This window comes from Aptenodytes forsteri, unplaced genomic scaffold, assembly GCF_000699145.1.
Source record: "Aptenodytes forsteri isolate BGI_AS27 unplaced genomic scaffold, ASM69914v1 Scaffold166, whole genome shotgun sequence".
In the NCBI taxonomy this organism is placed as follows: Eukaryota; Metazoa; Chordata; class Aves; order Sphenisciformes; family Spheniscidae; genus Aptenodytes; species Aptenodytes forsteri.
Genome location: NW_008796110.1, coordinates 6,928,448 through 6,947,501, shown reverse-complemented (window position 1 = coordinate 6,947,501; position 19,054 = coordinate 6,928,448). Strand labels below are relative to the sequence as shown.

General features: G+C 39.8%; 1 protein-coding gene across 1 annotated transcript in view; it reads left to right on the top strand.

The window, feature by feature from the left end:
* MET (MET proto-oncogene, receptor tyrosine kinase) overlaps window positions 1-19,054 on the top strand; it is a 112,099-nt gene that overhangs the window by 20,658 nt on the left and 72,387 nt on the right. Inside the window, exon 3 of the mRNA XM_009286818.2 lies at window positions 13,493-13,684. Coding sequence (XP_009285093.1) covers window positions 13,493-13,684 — 192 coding nt within the window. The remainder of the gene's footprint in view (window positions 1-13,492; window positions 13,685-19,054) is intronic.

Below are 19,054 nucleotides of genomic sequence, written 5' to 3'. Positions count from 1 at the left end.
CTGAAATATTGTATGTGAATGAAGCACAGAAGTTATTTCTTCCCTTCCGGCCAGTGTCTGTGCCGGTGTCAGTTCTTGTAAAGGAAATACAGAATCTGGGAATTGGGTACTTTTAACATTTATTTTGAAACATGAAACATTAGAGCTTTCAGTTGTACCTGCTTATGCAGCGAGGCCTTAAATGTCCTCTCTGGGGAGCTTTCTTTTCTCAAATACAAGAAGATTGGAGCTCAGGGGTGGCACACTGTTCTCTACCAGAGGGCAGGGCCAGAACTGTTATGATGGGACTCTGCTCAGCCTTGCGAGCCAGGATGAGGCCTGTGTCAGGATGGAGCAACAGCTCAACCTACATTTGGAGCTGGATGGGATCCGTCACTCCCCTTTGTTGGGATGGCTCCTGGTGAGGGTGGGAACCACAGGCCTTCATCACCCCTATACCACCAGAGTCTTCCTCAGCATGGCTGCCCAGTACAGGAACTGGGTGATCTTTGGAGGTCCCTTTCAGCCCAGACCATTCTATGATTCTATGACATCAGGACGGGGCGGTGGCACATGCCCCATTGGAGCTGGGAGCATCTTGCGTGAAAGAGAAGGGCTGCTCTTCACTGCCAGGGGTGAGACGGGGTGGTCTGGGGAGAAGTATCCGTTACAGAGCTGCTGTGGCTTCTCCCCAGCAGCGGGAACGTGCTCAGAGCTGGGATCCGGCCCAGTCTGAGCATCATCACAACAGCCTCGGCATTCAGGGGACGACTGCTTATCGCAGGCTCCAGGTGTTCAACACAGATGTAGGCATTGCCGGTGGATGCTGATACAGCAATGACAACAGACATAGCATTTAATTCCCTTTTTTTGGGGGGAAAGGCAATTTTCAGGAACTAAAAGCAAGTTAGCAAACATGCAGCACAGTAACTTCTTATCTTTCTTCACTGTGTTATTGCTGTCCTAATTTTTCATTTCAGGTCTTAATATCCCTTTTTTCATTTTTCAGTTCGTTTTTAACAATGAACATTGTTCTTCTCTGAAAGTACTTTTTTTTCCTTATTCCTGGGGTATTTTATTTGTGAGTGACTGTCTTTAAAGCTCGTGGCCTTTAACTTATTTCATTCTGTACTTGCCTATACACCTGTTTCATAAGGTGATCTTTTCATAGCAAAGTATACCATTAAAATATTGACAGAATAATTTGCCACTTTTCACATGCTGGGAAGTACTTTCCTGTTTCAAAAGCTTTTCCAGAGTCTGCTGCTGCTTTGCATATCAGAACTGAATGTCTTATACTGCAGACGGTTTATTTTAGTTGCCCATTTTCAAGAAATGTCATCAGAACTCTGATTTCTGCTACATTAAATTGATAAAGAGAAAAATGTTTCTGTGATTTCTTGTGGTTCCTTTAAATGGCATAAAGGCAGTCAGAAATTTTTGTCCTGATTGTTTGCTTGACACCGAAATATCAAGACTGTCAAGCTTTGCCATTCCATTTCCTTTGCTTTCTTCCAGAGGACTCATTAAGGCTCCAATAAAAAGTGTCCTGTGAGTTTTTTCAGGTTTCAGTTGGCCAAAAAGATTGGCAAGAATTTGCCAAGCATCCTTTATACACCTGTTTTTCTCAGGTGTGTAAAATAAACCTGCAAAGTTGGAAGGTGAAGGAAGGGAAGGAGCAGGCAGAAGAAGGAAAGCACATTATTTCTTATATTTGTGTCAGGAGTGTCAAATCTGGTCTTCCTTGATTTTGCTGGAGATAAAATAACAATTAAAAAAGAGTCCCAAACCCCTCAACTCTTCTTAGGCCCTTTTTTGTACATTATAAAAACGCACATGAGGGCATAACCCATTTTTCCCCTTTTGTAAGTCACCTTCAACTTAAAAGAAAGCTTTTACAAACTGTGAGAGTTTGTCACAGTTTATTCTGGCAAAATTCAAAACTTGCTTTTTGCAATGTAGCCAAGATGATCTTTCTCTTTGATGTTGCGAGAATGAAACCACAGACCGCTGATGCAAGTGAAAGGAACTGACCACTGTGAGATTAAGTCATAGGACAGTGAAAACGGTACAGCAGTAAATATGGTATACTGCTAGCTTCAACATTAAAAAGAAAAATGAGCCTTTAGCAATGTTTGCAAGGGAGTGCTATCTGATAATTTACAGTTAGAGTCTGATTGATGAAGGCCATTTCATGTTATCAAAAAAAGTCCCACAAGACAATTGTACATAATTTTGTTGGACTTTGGGTAGTCCATTTTTTTCAGTGACTGTCCCTCAGGACTGTTTAGTCTGAGGCTGCTAAAGGTGGAATTAGACCAAAATAAACCAGAATAAAACATCCAAAACACTTCCTCAACTCATTCTTCTCAGATTTTAAGCATTTTTTAAAAAAATACTTCAATTCATCTTGATGTGGCTGACAAAATGTGTTAGTTTTTAGCCTTGTTTCCTAAAGGAATGAAGTTTATGTGGTCATGCTATTGTACGCCTGTCTTTCTGTTAGTTGTCCTGATAACCTCAACAATAAGAAATCTTAAAGATGTGAATCCAGGTGTGAATCCAGAGACAGATCCAATATATGCTTAGGCTATGGAAACCTATGAAGTTTAAGGAGCCCCTTTATAAACATCAGAAGGACTCATAGGGACCAAAGCAGGTATTGCTCACCCATGGGAAAAGTGCCCGTCAGAGCTTAGTTGCACAGCAAAGTCAACCAACCACAACATATAAATCAAGACACAACTGTGCTTCACTTATTCCAGTGGCAAAGTCAACCAACCACAACATATAAATCGAGACACAACTGTGCTTCACTCATGGAAAACTTTATAAAATCAAAAGAAAACAATTCCAGTTGTGTTTAAGTGAAATACATAAGAAGCCAAAACCTGGACTCACTGAAGTCAGGGTTAGGAAAAGTGAATCCGATGGTGCATCTGATTGATATCAGATGTACCTCAGTGGAGCTGTGGCCAGTTAGCACTTCCTAATAATTTCTTTCAGTGAAGACCTGGCTGTCACTTCAGTGACAGCAAGGAGGAAACAGCACTAGCTTTGAATTAAAAGAAAAATTTGGAATCATAGTAAAGGGGGTTTATTGTGTAAGTCAGGACAAGGATATCTGAGAGGTAGCTGCTGTGGAGGGTTTTGAATCACTGTTCAGGATAATGAAGAGAAAACTGGATGTAGGCTTTTAGCAGAGTTTATTTGGTCACAGTTAGTCACTATCAGCCCTGGTGTGGTACTCCTCAAAGCAGAGGAGTACTTAGATGAGGAGACAAATGTTGCTTACTTCATTTGCAGACACGGTCCAGTAGTGTGCACCTCTATCATGGATTAAATGTGATTCTCCAACTGAGGAAGATGGGTTGAGCTTAGCCTTGACAATCTCAACTCTGCATTTCAATTGTCATTAGTTAGGTCATGATCTTATGGGCTTTGTTTAGCCTTTCTGCGCCTCTTACGTGCTAAACAATTGTGAGCTCAATTCTCTGATACTCAACTTCAATCACTCTTGACATCCATGGAAAAGCACCTCTAAAAATGAAATCCAAATTCAGCTCTGTAAAGTTCCTGTGGTTTTGTTTCTTCTACAGGTAAGTTCAGGTGAAAGTCTAAAGTACTCCATTCACCTTACAGGAAAAGAGAAACCAGAGACAGGCTTTTGCCACCATGTTCCCAACAAGTGTCCTAAAGCAAGACAAACTGGTCGCCAGTCCTGTCAAATGAAAGGCACAAACAGTTGGAAGAACGTGAAATGGAAACAGAAGATCACCAAAACAAAAGATAAAGTGACAGTAAAATAAACACATGGTGATGCTTCTTTATTACCATTATACACTTGATAGATGAGTAAAATTGCGTTATGCTTATATTGTAATGGAAGAAAATAATTGCTGCCTTCTATCAGGAAACCACAAAGGCACTTATTGATCTGTCATCCTAAGGGTATGTCTAGGAATATTTAATAAAATAAACAGAGACAAATAACTCTTTTGAGGCCCTGTAAACATAATATCCCACACCATTTGGCTTAAAATTTTTGGCAGGTTTAAAAATAACACCACATCTCTCTAATTAGGAAGGGTTGATGTGGCTTATTTAGATAATCTCACAGCGTGGAGGAAATGTTTTTTATATTGCGGGTAGAATGTGCCTGAATATTTTCCTTAAAAGTCAGGCACCAGAATCCATTGGATTGGTTCAGTCATTTATTCGTCTGGAAATGCTATATCAAATGGCATACAGCACTCTGCTTGGCACAAAGCCTGCTCCCACCCGTACAGATTTTGTGCAAGCTTCTCTATGGGTTCTGACGTCTCAGAAGAATAAACAAAAAGGGACTGGGTGATGGGCAACGCGCACTGACACCCTTTAAAACAGGCTTAAACCATAGTAGTAAGGTGACAGGCTGCACCCACGCTCCTATTCTGCGCTCCCTGCCTGTCTGCTGAAAGCCCAGGTGGTACCCCGAGGGTCCCCGTTGTGCCCTGTACAATACAGTGCAAGGCAGGGTGTGCTCACTACCCAGCTCCCCTCCACCATTAGGTACGTGGGGATCTACCCACCCGGCCATGCAAGACCTGACTGGGGCAAATAGCATGGCCTAAGGGGTTGCAGGAAGAGTCTGAACTCCAGTTAAGCTGCATATGAGGGAGGCGTGGGTGTGGGTACGGGTATGGGTACAGATATGGATATGAGTGTGTAGGGGGTATGGTATGAGCATAGGTATGGGTATGGCTATCTCAGACTGGGCCAGATTCAGCAGAGGTGTAACTATAGAGGTAAGGGCTGTTCTGTCCCTGGGACTGGCCATGTGGACACCGTCACAAGGGAGTTCCCAAGAAAAAGGCAACACAAGGAAAAAGGCAGGTCAGGGAGTTTCTTTGGAAAGTACCGCACCACCCTGAGTGGTAGATATCTTTGCAGACTCTTCCGAGCCCCAGGAGCTATGGAGTCTGGGGGCTGACCTGTTAGTCCCCAAGTGCTGCAAAAACTACAGAGAGTTTCCTTCTCCTGATCTCCTCTTAGAGGCCTGTCTCTGCCTACCAGTGCTGCTGCTTGGCGTTTTATCAACTTCTCGATGAAAGCTGAATTGCTCTGTGAAAAAGTGGTATCCGTTAAACTACCATTTTCTGCAAAGGGCACTGCTTTATCAGCCAGAGTTACTAATAATGTTCTATTACCAGACTTTTTAATCAAATTCTTCCACTGAAGGCAGGGTTCCCTATTGGTTATTAGTGTGGAAGAGTGACTCTACTGCTTTTCTCTGGAATTGCACAGAAATAATTTCAGGCAGAAAGTAAATTAATTTTTTTTTTTTTTTTAATATGGATATCTAGATTCTCTGGTCATGTGTTTTTTATGTCTCAGAGTTTCAGGAGGCCCTTAAATAACAGTAAAGACTAGAACTGGACACAGAATAATTTTCTTATCCTATGTAACTTTGAAAATTTGAAAACCTTTACAGTCCCACAAGAAGAGATGTCTAAAATGTAGACTAGCAGGTATGCAGCATTAAGAATACTCACTAGAGATGTGCAATATTCAGATCTAAGCCTCTTTTCCTGGGTTCAGACCAAATTCGAAGGCTCCTTTGCCCCAGATTAAGTTCCTGTCTAGTCTGCTGATGGCTATTCTGCAATGGGACCACATCAGCCCCTCCTGAAAGAGCTGCTTGGATTTCTTTATAAACAATTCCACATTCCCGAGAAAGAGGAGCTGATTCTGCAGTGCACTGCGTGCAGACCTAAGTCCTGGATTCATCCCACCTGGCTTTTGTAGGTAGTTGAAACGTCTAAGCAAGCAATGAATTTTCCTCAGGTTCTGCTGCCAAACGATGGAGAGACACATAAATCCTGACAAAGCAGACATGTGCCTTTCAGCTCACTCAGCACCAACCTTACCTCAGCAGTTTCTCTACTTACTCTACTTGATCTGACTCAGGACCACATATTGCCGTCATTATTGCTCACTAAAGCAACAGTAGGTAATTACTATCCAGGAGAGTGTTGTGTTACTCGAACTTTCTAGGTGGCATGTGGGTTTCTGATCTCAGACAGCTTTTGCACCAGAGTGGAATTACTCCTCATTTCCAAACATACAAGTAAAACCAGAGTCAAATCCCACAGTAAATAAAAAAAAAAAGACTGCTAGGGAAGAAGATCCATAGCATAAATGGTTCCGAAGGCAAGTGTAGGTCACAAAGAAATATTACTTGCACTGCCTATGGAGTGGGTGAAAACAATGAAATGTTAGAGGAGGAATGATCTTGGGGAAGTGATAATGAGCGCTTCATTTTCTTAAGGTAGAATATGCTTTTATAGACAGCCTGTGGAAATTAGGGCAAATTGCATGATTTTCTCCTACTTTCTGGACTCCTTTCTATCCCACAGATCTCTTGCACCACTGTTTTGGCGAGACATGCAGTTGTTGTGCAATGTTATCTTGGAATAAGAGCCTCCACACTCAGCATTATCTTAGGATAACTGGTCTACTTGGAATTCACAGCTTTTCTATTTCATCACAGCTTCCATGTAAATAAGGACTTCTATGAAAAATGCACCTGATGTACACTACAAATGTACAGCAAAACTGCTTTTACCAACACAACATCCCCGATGCATTATTTTATTTCTTAAAAATGTGTAATTAGTCAACACCTCTCCTTTGATAATCTGTATACTGAGTTAAATGTTAAATTAATATAAGGGAAATCAGCAAAATACAAAGATTACTTAGGTCCATTTTATCTGCTGAATCAATAGGATTTACTTAGTGCTAATGCACTAACCAGATTATGAGAACTAATGCAGCACTGTTCAATGACAAAAGCAAATAACTCTTTGAATGATCTTGACAACAGAACATGTAATCATCTTAATTTGTATTAACTAATTACATTTAACATGGATGTCTTTTTACCTATTACCTTAAGTGGAGCATCAGTACAGTAACTTCCTTCCCCCCTCTCATTTTAGCAGTGAAGTAGATCAAAGCAACAAGTATTAAGAGTTAGTGGGATGATACTATGTAAAATTTCACATCAATGGAGTTCTTTAAAAAATTTATCTGTCTCTAGGGGTAATTTGTGTAATCTTTCCATTGCCGTCAGTGAGTTCTAGATCAAGTCCTTAATGTTGAAAGTGTAGCTTAAAGGTAATTAATCCTTCAGTAATACCCTCTAAATTGTTCCTTATTTTGCAACAAGTAGTATTTTGAAGGGTTGGTTTCCTGGGTGACTCGGGCCATCTCCAGGCAGTAGCAACACATAGTAGTGGCCACTGCGTAGTTAGGATTGCTTGATTGTTTCCCTCTTAAAGGACTGTTTCCAGTTGCTTGCTTTTTCTTCAAGTCTCCTACTTTGCAGTTGACATTATTCTCAGAAAGGGAACATACTTCTCCTGTATTTTATAAAAAAAATCTTTGAAATGCTTTCAAATATATGAGGAATATTGGGAAGAGGAGGAAGGAAGAAGAGGGAAACAATTCTTTGTTTAAGACAAAAAGAGGAAAAAACTCTTTTACCTTTTAGAGTAAAGCTTCACTGCCCCTGCAGAAGTTCTTAGAAACAGGAGAACCCAGTCCCCTGCCCCAGGCATGTTCAGTTCTCCGTGAACGCTGGACTGAGTTTACAGCACCTACACCCTCAAGGTGTCTTTCACTGGTCAAGAAGAAACCAGAAGCACAGTGGATCTGCTTCTATGGGAATTGTTTAGCACATAAATTTGTGTCCACTGGCAAAATTGAGCTGTTCCATTTATTATTCTTTTTTTCCCTTCCTTAGGATTACAGGAAGTGCTTGGTAACGGTGTCTGCTGCTACTGTGCAGAAATCTGTTTTACAAAGCGCATAGCATTTTGAATACTGTGTTTTCAAATACTTTTCTCTTGTGATGTGACTACTTGAGTGATTTCTGTTCCACTTCCCAAGAACATGGAGTTCTTGGGAAGAACAAGTTAGTTGTTTGACAAAATAGGGCTTGAAGAAGAAAGAGAAATTCAGCATACTTAGTACCTATCATGGCCACATTAACATAGAAATTAGCTGTCTTTCTGTGCTGTGAGAGCAGCAGGTGGGGTACACGCTGCGTATCCCCAGCAGACTGCTCTGGTCTAGCTTCCGTGTAGTCTCTACGGCAAATAATACCTGACTTACCCATTTGGGATGCCTCTTTCTGAGGACTTACTGACCCTATCAATACAAATATGTGCAGTAGTTCAATATGAAAGACCCGATCTCTTAATTGATAATATTTGATAAAGGAAGTGAAATGGGAGATTATGAATGTAATGCAATCTTGAGGCCAATAAGGAACACTATTCACGTGCATTTGGCCTGCTATTGAACAGTACCTATGAGTAGTACTGATGTATGGCCATCCCTGTTTAGTTTCCCACAATTGCTTCTCTTGGAAGGGCAGCAGCAAGTTTTGGGAACTCACACTGCAGTTACACTGACCCAGCGGGTGAGGAGTCTGGCTGCGGACTTGCAGTTGATCATGTTGGCAAAAGCCAACGTGCTACATCCAAAGAATTTCTGTTTCTCATGTTCCTCAGTTCTGGCTGGCTTCTCTTCTGCCTGTTGTACAGCACTGGAGTTTGTTCACAAGAGATTCTTTTCTGGTCAATTACTTCCAAAAAATAAATGTGTCCGTATTTTTTCCATGTATCATCACTGAATGTGCTCATAACTGTAAAGAGTTCAGACACCCTGTGACAGTTATGTATAGTGAGAACAATAAATGTGACTATGACTTTTTAGAATTGCTAGTAGTAAAATTTTGTCCATTTCACAAACTTTGTCTTGCAAATTGCAGAGGAAAAAATATTCCTTTGTGATAGCATAGTAGAAAGCTATTTATATATTTCTCCTCCATTACTCTTTATTGACTCTGACCAGCCATGGCATGAAACCACGTGGGAAAGGAGAAGGGAGATAGTCCCTTTGCCAAGGGAACTGGCAGAAGAAGGCATGAAGTGAACAGAGTCTGTAAATGTGCCAGAAGCCAGAAAGTTTGTCCTGGTTATTTTTCTCCTCTCCCCATTTTGTCAAAGAGCTGTAAGTACAAGGATCTTATTAGTCCTCTCTAACTGAGTCCAGAATTAAAAAGACCGGTATGTGACAGCTGGGAAGTTTTATGAGGTTTATGAAATTTAAGGAGAAATTCCTTTCAAGATAACCATGGTAGACAGGCCAAATTTATCATGTCCCTCACTTTTATTTACATGACACTGCAAAACAGACAATACAGGTTCTAACTCCAGCCCTCTAACAGACCTCCAACATGACGCTGATCAAGTCACTCATCCTCTTCAGGCAACACCCTGGCATCACTGAGTTATTGGGGCCAGAATTTCACTTCTTGTGTTTCACATGGATAGAAGCAGTGATCAAATGCACTTCTCACCTGAAGAGAAATACTGCAAACTACCTAGAAAATTCAAATGTATTACAGAACAGCAAAACTGTGTTGGCTAAAAATACACAAGAAAATTTAGAGAAGAAAATCTGATAAGGTTCTTTTGTGTTCGTCACAGTTACTCTTCCTCTTCAGAGTCTGCTGTTCACATAAATTCTTCACCATTATGTGCTTGATTCCAGTAGGACACACTCCTGAAAACTGTAGTTTTATTATTCATCTTAATTCACTGACCTCCACAACAGAAGAGATAAGCAACTCATACACCGTCTCCATTTTTAATTGCCTTGGGAATCAGTTTGTTATGTAGAATCATCTATTCATTCACTCTACAGCAGTTTCTTTGAAAAAGGATTTTTGCCATTTGCAGATATCAGGATGCAGCTCATTTAGCAGTAGCTCATTTCCCCCTGCTCCATGTTATGCCATAGAAATGCTCAAAGGAGAAACGTTGTCAGCACTTGTGGGTGCCCACTTCTTTTGAGGGACACTCCCAGGATCCATAGCAGAAAACAAAAGCTGATACTTAGGAATTTGATTCCTGACAGCCAACAAGGTAAAAGTCATATAAGACTCCTGCTTATTCCTGCTTTCACTTGAGTTCTCTTTCATAACTGTCGTATTTTACAATTAACACTGGGAAATTTTACCTAATTACTTTCAGACCATTTCTCCAATTTGTCAAATTAAATTTTAATTTTAATGATTTCCTCCAAATCGCTTACAAGACAATATTAGATGTTCTGCAGTGATTAAGTCATTAATTTATAGTTTGTTCAAGACATTATACATAATATCACTTTCTAATTGAGCACTGCACTTAACTAAGAAAAACAGGTTTTGGCCAGCTCTAGAAGGATGAGCCTGGAGGAGTGTTTCTCCAAACTGCAGTTGCTGCAAATAATAAAAAAGCTCCCAAAAAGTCTTTGGTTAAAATTTTTATTTTTTTTTTACCCTGAGTCTAGCTATTCAGACTAGAGAGTAGACGCCATGATTGGTTCTGACACTTGACCTGAGTATTTTTTTGAGATTTTCATTAATGGCTTTAAAATTTCCTCCCTGCTTTGCACTTTTGGTTTCAAATGTGCAGCTTTGTCCGAAATATTATTTTTATGCTCACTGAATATGATATATAAATCATCAGTTAACTGCCAAACAGCAACAGCACCTGATAGCCCAGCTCAGTGATGTCTAGAGACTTTTTTGGCGCGTTCCTCTTCTGTGGGCTGAATCCAGGGTAAATTCTGAAACACCACAATTTCCCCTATGAACAAACAAGATAGCATTGGTTATCTCCTACCCTTCTGGACACCAGCCGAAAGGCAGGGCTTGCCCACACCTCATTGCATTCCAGTGGCACACCTACACCAGCTACACAAAGCCCTTGCTATGAATCACACGCGCAATTGGCACCTCTCGTCCTACAAGAGAAGCAGTATAGCCCAACCCAAGCACTTACCCGCTCTCTAATCGTCCATTTCAATAGTTGTGTGATTTGTCACTGGAACTTGGCATAATATCCAGAGTGCATCATCTGACATCAGTTATTTTTCCACTTTGACAGCCAAATGGATACTTATGTGTATACTGAGAGAGGGGGCGGGAGGGCGAGATTCAGGCTTCAAAGAGTTAATTTAAAGCAGCTTCTTTGCCGAAGTTTTCCGTGTTATCAATCTTCCTTTAGTTTTCTAAGTAGCCTTTTAATCTCTGCATTTCTACTCAAAGATCAAAGCCTTCCTATTTCTTAAACAGCTAACCTTACATTATGGTTAATCCATGAAGCGCCAGGTTTTGAGAGTGCCATATGTGGAACAGTCTGCAGGTTCTTGGGCAGATACCCAAAATTACGACATCTCTGAGGAAGGCTGAGCTGACTTTGTGGCTGAACTGACTTCGGGGAAGCTAGGAGAGGTGTTGGGGCAAGCAGGAAAATCTAGCCACTTGTTAAAAAGAGCTTGAACAGGGTTTCGTGAGGCGTGTCAGGATGTTCAAATTGTGTTAAGATGACTACATAGGAGGAAGTACTTTTTTAAGGTTAGCACAGAAACATCTCTCCCCAAAGTCATTTGCTCATGGAAAAAAAGGAGTTACAGCAAAGAGCAGAGATCCCAAGTTGGGGGAGGATAAATTCAGAAATCTGCCTTATTTCAAAAAGTATGAAAACTGTACATCTTTCTGCACTTGAACTATTCATACTCATTGTATGAGTAATCTTTGCACAGATGTTTCAAAAATACTTTCAGACTGGATGGGATATGAGTGCAAAAGAATAAAGCTTTTAGCTTGTTTGGTGGCCAAAGCAAAGCTAAATTTGTCCCTTGTTGATCAGACAAAAATATTTCAAGTGTATTCAATTAACGTTCAGTGTGCCTAGTGCAAAGTATTAGTTCAGTTCCTGCTGAGCAAAACACACCATACTTTAACAGTTAATACCGAAACTAATACAGCAAACACTTTAGCGTGTGGATAACCAAACTGTTAAGTCACTGCTGTATCAGATCTCTTTCTGTATCATTAGGCAGTGCACAGAGATTTCAGTTGCTCTTGTTTAGTCTTACGCAGGTTTTTACCTAAATGATACAGTAAATTGACAGTGCACCTGGAGAAAAGCTGGCACCACAGCTGACTGCAACTCCTAGGGATCATAGAGAACTTCACCCGCCAGTGCTGTTGCTGTGCACAGTTCAGAAACGTTACAATTCAACAGCAAAGGACTGAGCTATTAGGTTGAACATTTTGATAATGGCATTTTCAATGCCTTGTTTTTTCTCCAGAATTCACAGGGTTAAGCCAGCAAGAAATTCTTGGCTCATTGCTTGCTTTCTCATAGTACTTTGATTATAGGTAATAGAAGGAAAACCGTCTGAATCAAGAAAATAGGAAAATAAAATTTTACTCCTACTTGTTCTTTAAGGGTATGATCCAGATCTATTGAATTTAGTGGGAAGACTCTGACTGTCTTTAAAAGGTTTAATTCAAGCTTTTAAAAAAAAATACTAAAATGTGTTTGTAACAACAAATCAATAAAAAAATTAGGAAAAACGAAGCTCTATTGATTTCAACAGAGGGAACCACCATAAGATCCTTTATAATCTCCCTACATGTTTATTCATAAAGTATGTCACAGTGGGAACATGCTAGATGACTTCCAAATTTAAACTGGTTAGAGATCCTTTAGGGGGTTCCTGGTTATTATCTGTATAATCTCACCAAAACAGATGATGTAGTATCAATAGTAATGCAATTATCAGTTAATAGATTACTATTGAATTGTCAGGACAGCAGGTTATATTCTTCTCTGGAGATAACTTAAAGTGTATTGTTCAAGAATTTTTCCAATGAAAATTAAAAACATGTAATCTCTATTCCCAAACTGGAAGAGAAAATCCTGCAAATGCAGCAACTAGTACATTCAAGACATATAGAGATTGGACAAAATAGTGAATGAGCCATAGATGATCAATACAATAGCCTAAGTAACTATAAAAAGCTGTCTTCCCCATCATTTCATTTAAATATACTATCAGAAACATATTTTTCCTGGCTTATCTCCCTTTTCTCTTTCTCCATCTTTTTGTCCCCTTTTCTGTCTTATCACTGAAAAAGGTGTTGAAAAGAGAATAGAAAGAGAAGAATACTGGAAATTGTTATTTTAATGCAAAAAAAGGTTAAAAAAATGGCAATGTTTTTAGACAATCATTTTCTAGGAAGCACTGTTTTAGAAGCAGGTGTGTCGCCTGGCAGGCTCTGCAGTCAAGGAATTCTGAGACCCTTGGAGAAGCAGCGTTACAGAAGTCACTAAGAGAAAGGATACCTTGATATATGTGCTTATATACATATCATCTGGTTAAATAAAGACCCTATGTCTTATTCCCAACAGACAGGATAAAAAAAAGTTAAAAGAAACATTCCCATAACATTAAGAAGTCGTTGCCTTCCTCATGGAACATCATAACTGATGAAGCAATTAAGTTCGAAACATTTTAAAATACTTTTGGTCAAATGCATTTGTGCTAAATGACTTCACTCTGACAAAGATCTATTCCTACTCATAAAGACGGTACTCATCTGTACTTCATTTTCTAACAGGCTTTTTCAAGAAATGCTTCATACTGCAGAGCACAAGATGATGAATATCGCTTAGAAGTTACGACTCCTTTGCAGAGGGTTGACTTGTTCATGGGCCAGTTCAACAGGGTCCTGTTAACTTCGATATCTGTCTTCACCAAAGGGAACCTTACCGTTGCTAATCTGGGCACTTCGGAGGGACGGTTCATGCAGGTAAATATTACTACGACACCTTCACAATAAAAAAACCTACTGGAGTTTAGCAAGATGGTGAAAAGGGAGGAACAGTATTATCCCGGTTTAACAGGCCATTAGAAAATTGAAATTGCTTAGTAAAATAGAGCCTCTGGAATATAAACAAAATGCCTAATAGAGCATTCTGTAGTTGAAGTGTTTACATGGGCTTTGTGGTTTGGAGCAATGGTTTTGGGGCAAATGCCACCATGATCTCCACTTAGTCCAGCTGGTTCAGTTCACAGAGCAGTTTTGGTCCATACAAACTAGATTTCTTTCAAAGGAAACTAAACTGAAAACTCTGTCTTGGATACACATCAAATATGCTCCAACCCCAGTGGGGGCAGAAGGGTCCAAAACGGTGATTGATTCTTCGAACAGCTTAAGATACACGCTTCATATGGTCATTTGGTCTGGAGGATCAGATTAAACCTAGTTCAAAGTAAGATGCCGAGACAGTTTATAGTGTAAAAGCAGGAGCCTTGGCATTAGTTGTTTCTATATACTGATGCACTCCTCTGGCACCAAATCACTTGCTAATGTACCCATAGCCTATGACTCACAGCTCTAGAATTCAGATTAGCTCCTCCTCCACCTACTTTCAAGTCTCTCTGAGTGCATCTTAGATTTTCCGGCTCTTGCTCATTCTCTTCTCATTCTGTTCTTTTGGACAGCAATTCTTCGTGTCCTAAAGCAGGTTTTCCATAATAAGTGGTAAATCACCCTCCTGAGAAGCCTGTCTCCCTCCACCAAGCGTATAACTAATCTAGACAGGTAGATTACATGACTTCTTTGTAGGTGGCTAACAAAACAAATCTAACCTATAGGGCCAACAATCTTTTAAAACCTTGGCAGTCAAAATCAAACATCGGAAGACAAAATACTTTGAAAGCACCAAGGGCTTTGTTTATTCACTCATCTTACTTCAAGCACTGTCATCCTGTAATGACCACCTTGGAGAGCTTGGCTTCTCCAGCTGCCACAGGGTCCAGCCTGGATGTGCATCTCGGCCTGGATCCCTCTTGCACCCAAGGACCTGTGTCCTTTTACTCTGCCAGTATTATTTGTCTTCTAGTGGGCTTCCTGAAGTATCGGCAGTCTTTGGCCCTTCTTGCTCTGTAGGCTGCAGAGAGTCATCAAAGTTAGTAGCATTATCCCCCAACCATCATTAACTGAATGATGATGAGATTTGCCATCATGAGTTGCTGTGCCCTTCCAGCTTTCCCATTTCCCAAAACCTTCCATTAGAAAACACTTGGGCACTTGCACCTTTTCATAAAAATCTTTGTGTGGTGAAAGTCATCAGATAAGATTAACTAACAAGCCTTCCCTTTCTTCTCTCCCTTCTCCTCATTCTCTGTCCTTGCCACATATAGTAAGTAGGGTTACATATTGTCCCCAGTATTTGTTAACCAATCCTATACCTCCATTTCTGTCTTCTGCACAGACTGGACACAGAACCTGCCCCATAATGCAAAATCCATAGTGCTCCTACAGGGAGGGGGGTCAAAGTGATTTACCACAAAGGACAGATGAAAAACTGGAGAAAATCATGTTTCTCTTTCCCCCTAAAAAATGGGAATTTAACAAAATGTTCAATGACAACCCTGCCAGTTTTACCTGAACTTCCCACGAGGACCTTGGTAACTTTAAGCTGCAGTTTGTCTTCAGCGCAGGAAAGGCAAATGCTAAGAGCTACGCACTGAGCACAGGACCAACCTACGCTCTGTTCTTAAATGCAGATACCAGTTCACACAGCGAACATGAGCAATTTGTTTAACCTTTCTGCAGCCGTTTCCTTATCTACAAAATACAGTTAATAACAACTACTGTCTTGCTGTATTTCTTCTGGGCTGTCACAAAGCTTTTAGGGAGCTTTGGTGAAAAGCACAAGGCAGCATTATTTTTATTTGTAACATTCTTTAAGTTATTCATTCAAGTCCTGCACCACACTTCATTCAGATGTTTGCCCAGCTCAAGGAACAATTAAAATATTTCCAGAATACATTTCCCATTCCAGGTTCAGTTATGGATCAAAAGAAAGGCTATTGTGTAAACTGCACATGGCCATTAGCAGAAATATTCTCATCATTGAATTAGATTGGCTTGAGCCACGGGGGGAAGTCAGCATTGGGCTCATATTGTAATAAGTAGCAGCTCTTTCTTCGAGGGTTTGGTGCAACCAGCAGGAGAATAAGCGTACTGACTACCTTTAATGACGCTACCTCCAAATAAAAAGGATAGTATTTGTTTTGCCTTTAAATGATCTTGAAAGGGATACTAGGTCTGTAGGATACAGAAGACACAGCTTTTTGCAGAATTTAATGTTCACTTACATTAAGCCTTTTTTTTTTTCAGTAATAGTTATCTAGGAAGTGCTTTCAAACCTGTTCATTAGCAAATGCCCAACTAAAGCAGATTTGCAGTGTTTCTATGGAAATATAGCTATTAACTGCAATGAGATGGAGATCATTAAAAATTGAGCTATTAAATGTCCATTACTGAAGTAAAATGGGTTAAAAAAAATCAGGATAATCTAACAATGACTTAATTTATTCAAAAGATATCCCCAAACACTTCCCCACATTTTCTAGCAAAGAAATGTAATGGTGTTCTTTTTTGTTTTGTTCACAAATCTACTGGAACGTATTGCAAAGAATCCTCAGTTTTTCACTTATTACGCACCTCACTTTTGCTCAGTCATTTGCATTCATATTTTTAGCTCTTTGTACATGCAAATATTGGATTTTCCTGTGCAATCCCCTTGTAACTTGTAGCTATTCAGAGTTTACTATATCTCTTCAGAGGTAGGTATGCTTTCAGAGAAAATGAGTTGCAAAATTCTACCTATCAGGGAACCTGTTTTAAAACTGGTTATATTGTATTAATATCTTGCGAACATATTTTCCTGCCAACTATTTAAAAGCAAAAGAAAAAATATTCATATATAGGTTTCTAAAATCAGAAAATTAGCTCAGCCCTTCCAGTGAATCCAGTTAATCTTGTATCCTCTTTCACATACCAAACCTTACCATATTTAGACAATTTAGTTTGTGACATAAATTTCAGCACTAGCAGTCATCCTTGAGATTAAAAGAAATAGTAGTACAGTACCTCTGTCTCTGACAACCGCACCCTGAAGTGCCCAAATATGAAACAGCTTGGTGAAAGCAATGAACATTTAATTCAAATTTTTGCTGTATTAATTTAGGGTTTCCTTTAATTGTTATGAAACATTTTGTGGGAGAAAAAAAGATGTTTAAAACATAGTGATCGTGCCACCTAAATTGAATTGAAGCTCCAAGCCGGCGCTGTGGAAGCCAGTAGGTGCAGCAGCAAGCTACTGATACTCAACCTGAGAGAAATTTATTGGAAGATGTTTCTCATATTCTCCCATTATACTTGCTTATACTTGATCAGCAGCCATTATGAAACATTTTGTGGGAGAAAAAAAGATGTTTAAAACATAGTGATCGTGCCACCTAAATTGAATTGAAGCTCCAAGCCGGCGCTGTGGAAGCCAGTAGGTGCAGCAGCAAGCTACTGATACTCAACCTGAGAGAAATTTATTGGAAGATGTTTCTCATATTCTCCCCTTATACTTGCTTATACTTGATCAGCAGCCGACCACTTGATTCTCCTTCTTTTCTTTCTTTCCTTTTTCTTCCTGTCTTTCATCTCCTTTTGCGCTTTCTTCTGCTCATCACTTTCTGCCTTCCTACTGATGCCTCACCTCTGTTTCCGTCTCCATCCATTTTTCTCTCTTTACCACACAACTATAGCACAGCATTGCTGCAAAAGTCAGCAGAATGTTTAACATGTAGTTTCTGAGAGCAAAGTTTTTCCTTCTGTAGGTGATGGTTACCTGATTCTGGAGTTTTGATGTATTTAGAGACATTTCACAATGAATAGTTCCTATCTTTACAAGTGATTCCACTGAAACTTATGGCATTACCCATCAAAACTGTGCTAATGACCCAACTCAGAATATAGCCTGCATTTTGCTTATTTCAAAAAGTCATCTGAGGAGCCAGTAATATTCAGAATGCAAAAGCAGGTATGTTTTATGCAACCAAGGAATAGTCACCTGTTGTTTTCTGCTTGTGCTTTTAGTTTGATTAAATAGAATTATTCACTTAAACAGCTCTGAAAATAACTAATACTGGAAAGGAAATACAGCCTCCTTCACTAAATGTTTATTGTTTTCAGCCAAAATCTAAAACTAAAATCAAATTGATCTGGATGATCCAAATACAGAAGATTCATGAGTTCTTTTAAGGAGGATAATTGGGGCCAGGAGGTGAATTCCAAAGCTCTCCTGGAGAGTAATTGCAGCCCATTGACATACTGAGCATGTTTTGGCTGCATCAGACATGTTAAATCTGTATTTGGCCATGAATAGATTGGAGTTTGTAGTTTACCAAATATTGTGGAGTTTCTGTTACAAAACAGAGCAGTAATAATTTTTCTAAGAAGACAGCTGACATGCATAAGAGAGAAAAGAAAAATGGTTTTACTTCCTTCCTAATCTGGAGCCTGACAACAAGCTTTTTTTTCCCCCTTCTTTTTTTTTCTGTTGAGAAGTGGCAGCTGTTTTGGCCTTTCTTATTGTGCTTGTTTTCAGAGTGTGACTGGGAACACAGGCTGAAAGTACAGCTGTTGGGTGCAAAGTGAATCAGGTATTTCACAGTGGTTATCTGATTAGAAAACAGCACACAGTCACACTGCTGTAGTTGGGGAATCAGATTTTCAGCTGGTGTAAAGCAGCCTTACTCCGCTCAAGCCAAAGAAGCTATGCTGAGAATAAGACTCACAACTGGAAAAGACACTTTCACTACCAGTCAGTATTTTGGGAAATTCTAGTTCGTAAAAAAACCAAACAAACGTGATATATTGAGATAAAATATCTTCTAGTTTTGCTCAGTTCCAAAGTGATTTTTTTTTTTTTTTTTTGCCTGGAGCTTGGTATTATTTCAGAGAGTGACTTTTGAGTGATGAAGAAAAGAGCAAAGTTCTTCAGGAAGGGGAAGTCTTTCTGATAGCTCTGGGGAGAGTGGGATATGGGAAAGTTTTACAAGATTTATTCTGAAAAGCTCACGTTTGGTCTGGCCTTAACAACAAACAAGAGACGGATGCCCTTGACATATGCAGAGGCTGGTTTTCAGCATAACGCTATGTTTGGAAGCAGAATACTGCATGTGCTCCCTACGCTTGAAGCTGGCCTCACCGAGGTAAAGCACAAGCAAATGCACTGCTTGTTGGTGACCTTCTTGAGGAAGAAAGCGATAGGGAAGTTTTCACTCTAAGTTCTACAACTACTATGGGCAACCACTCTCTTTAGATGCAATT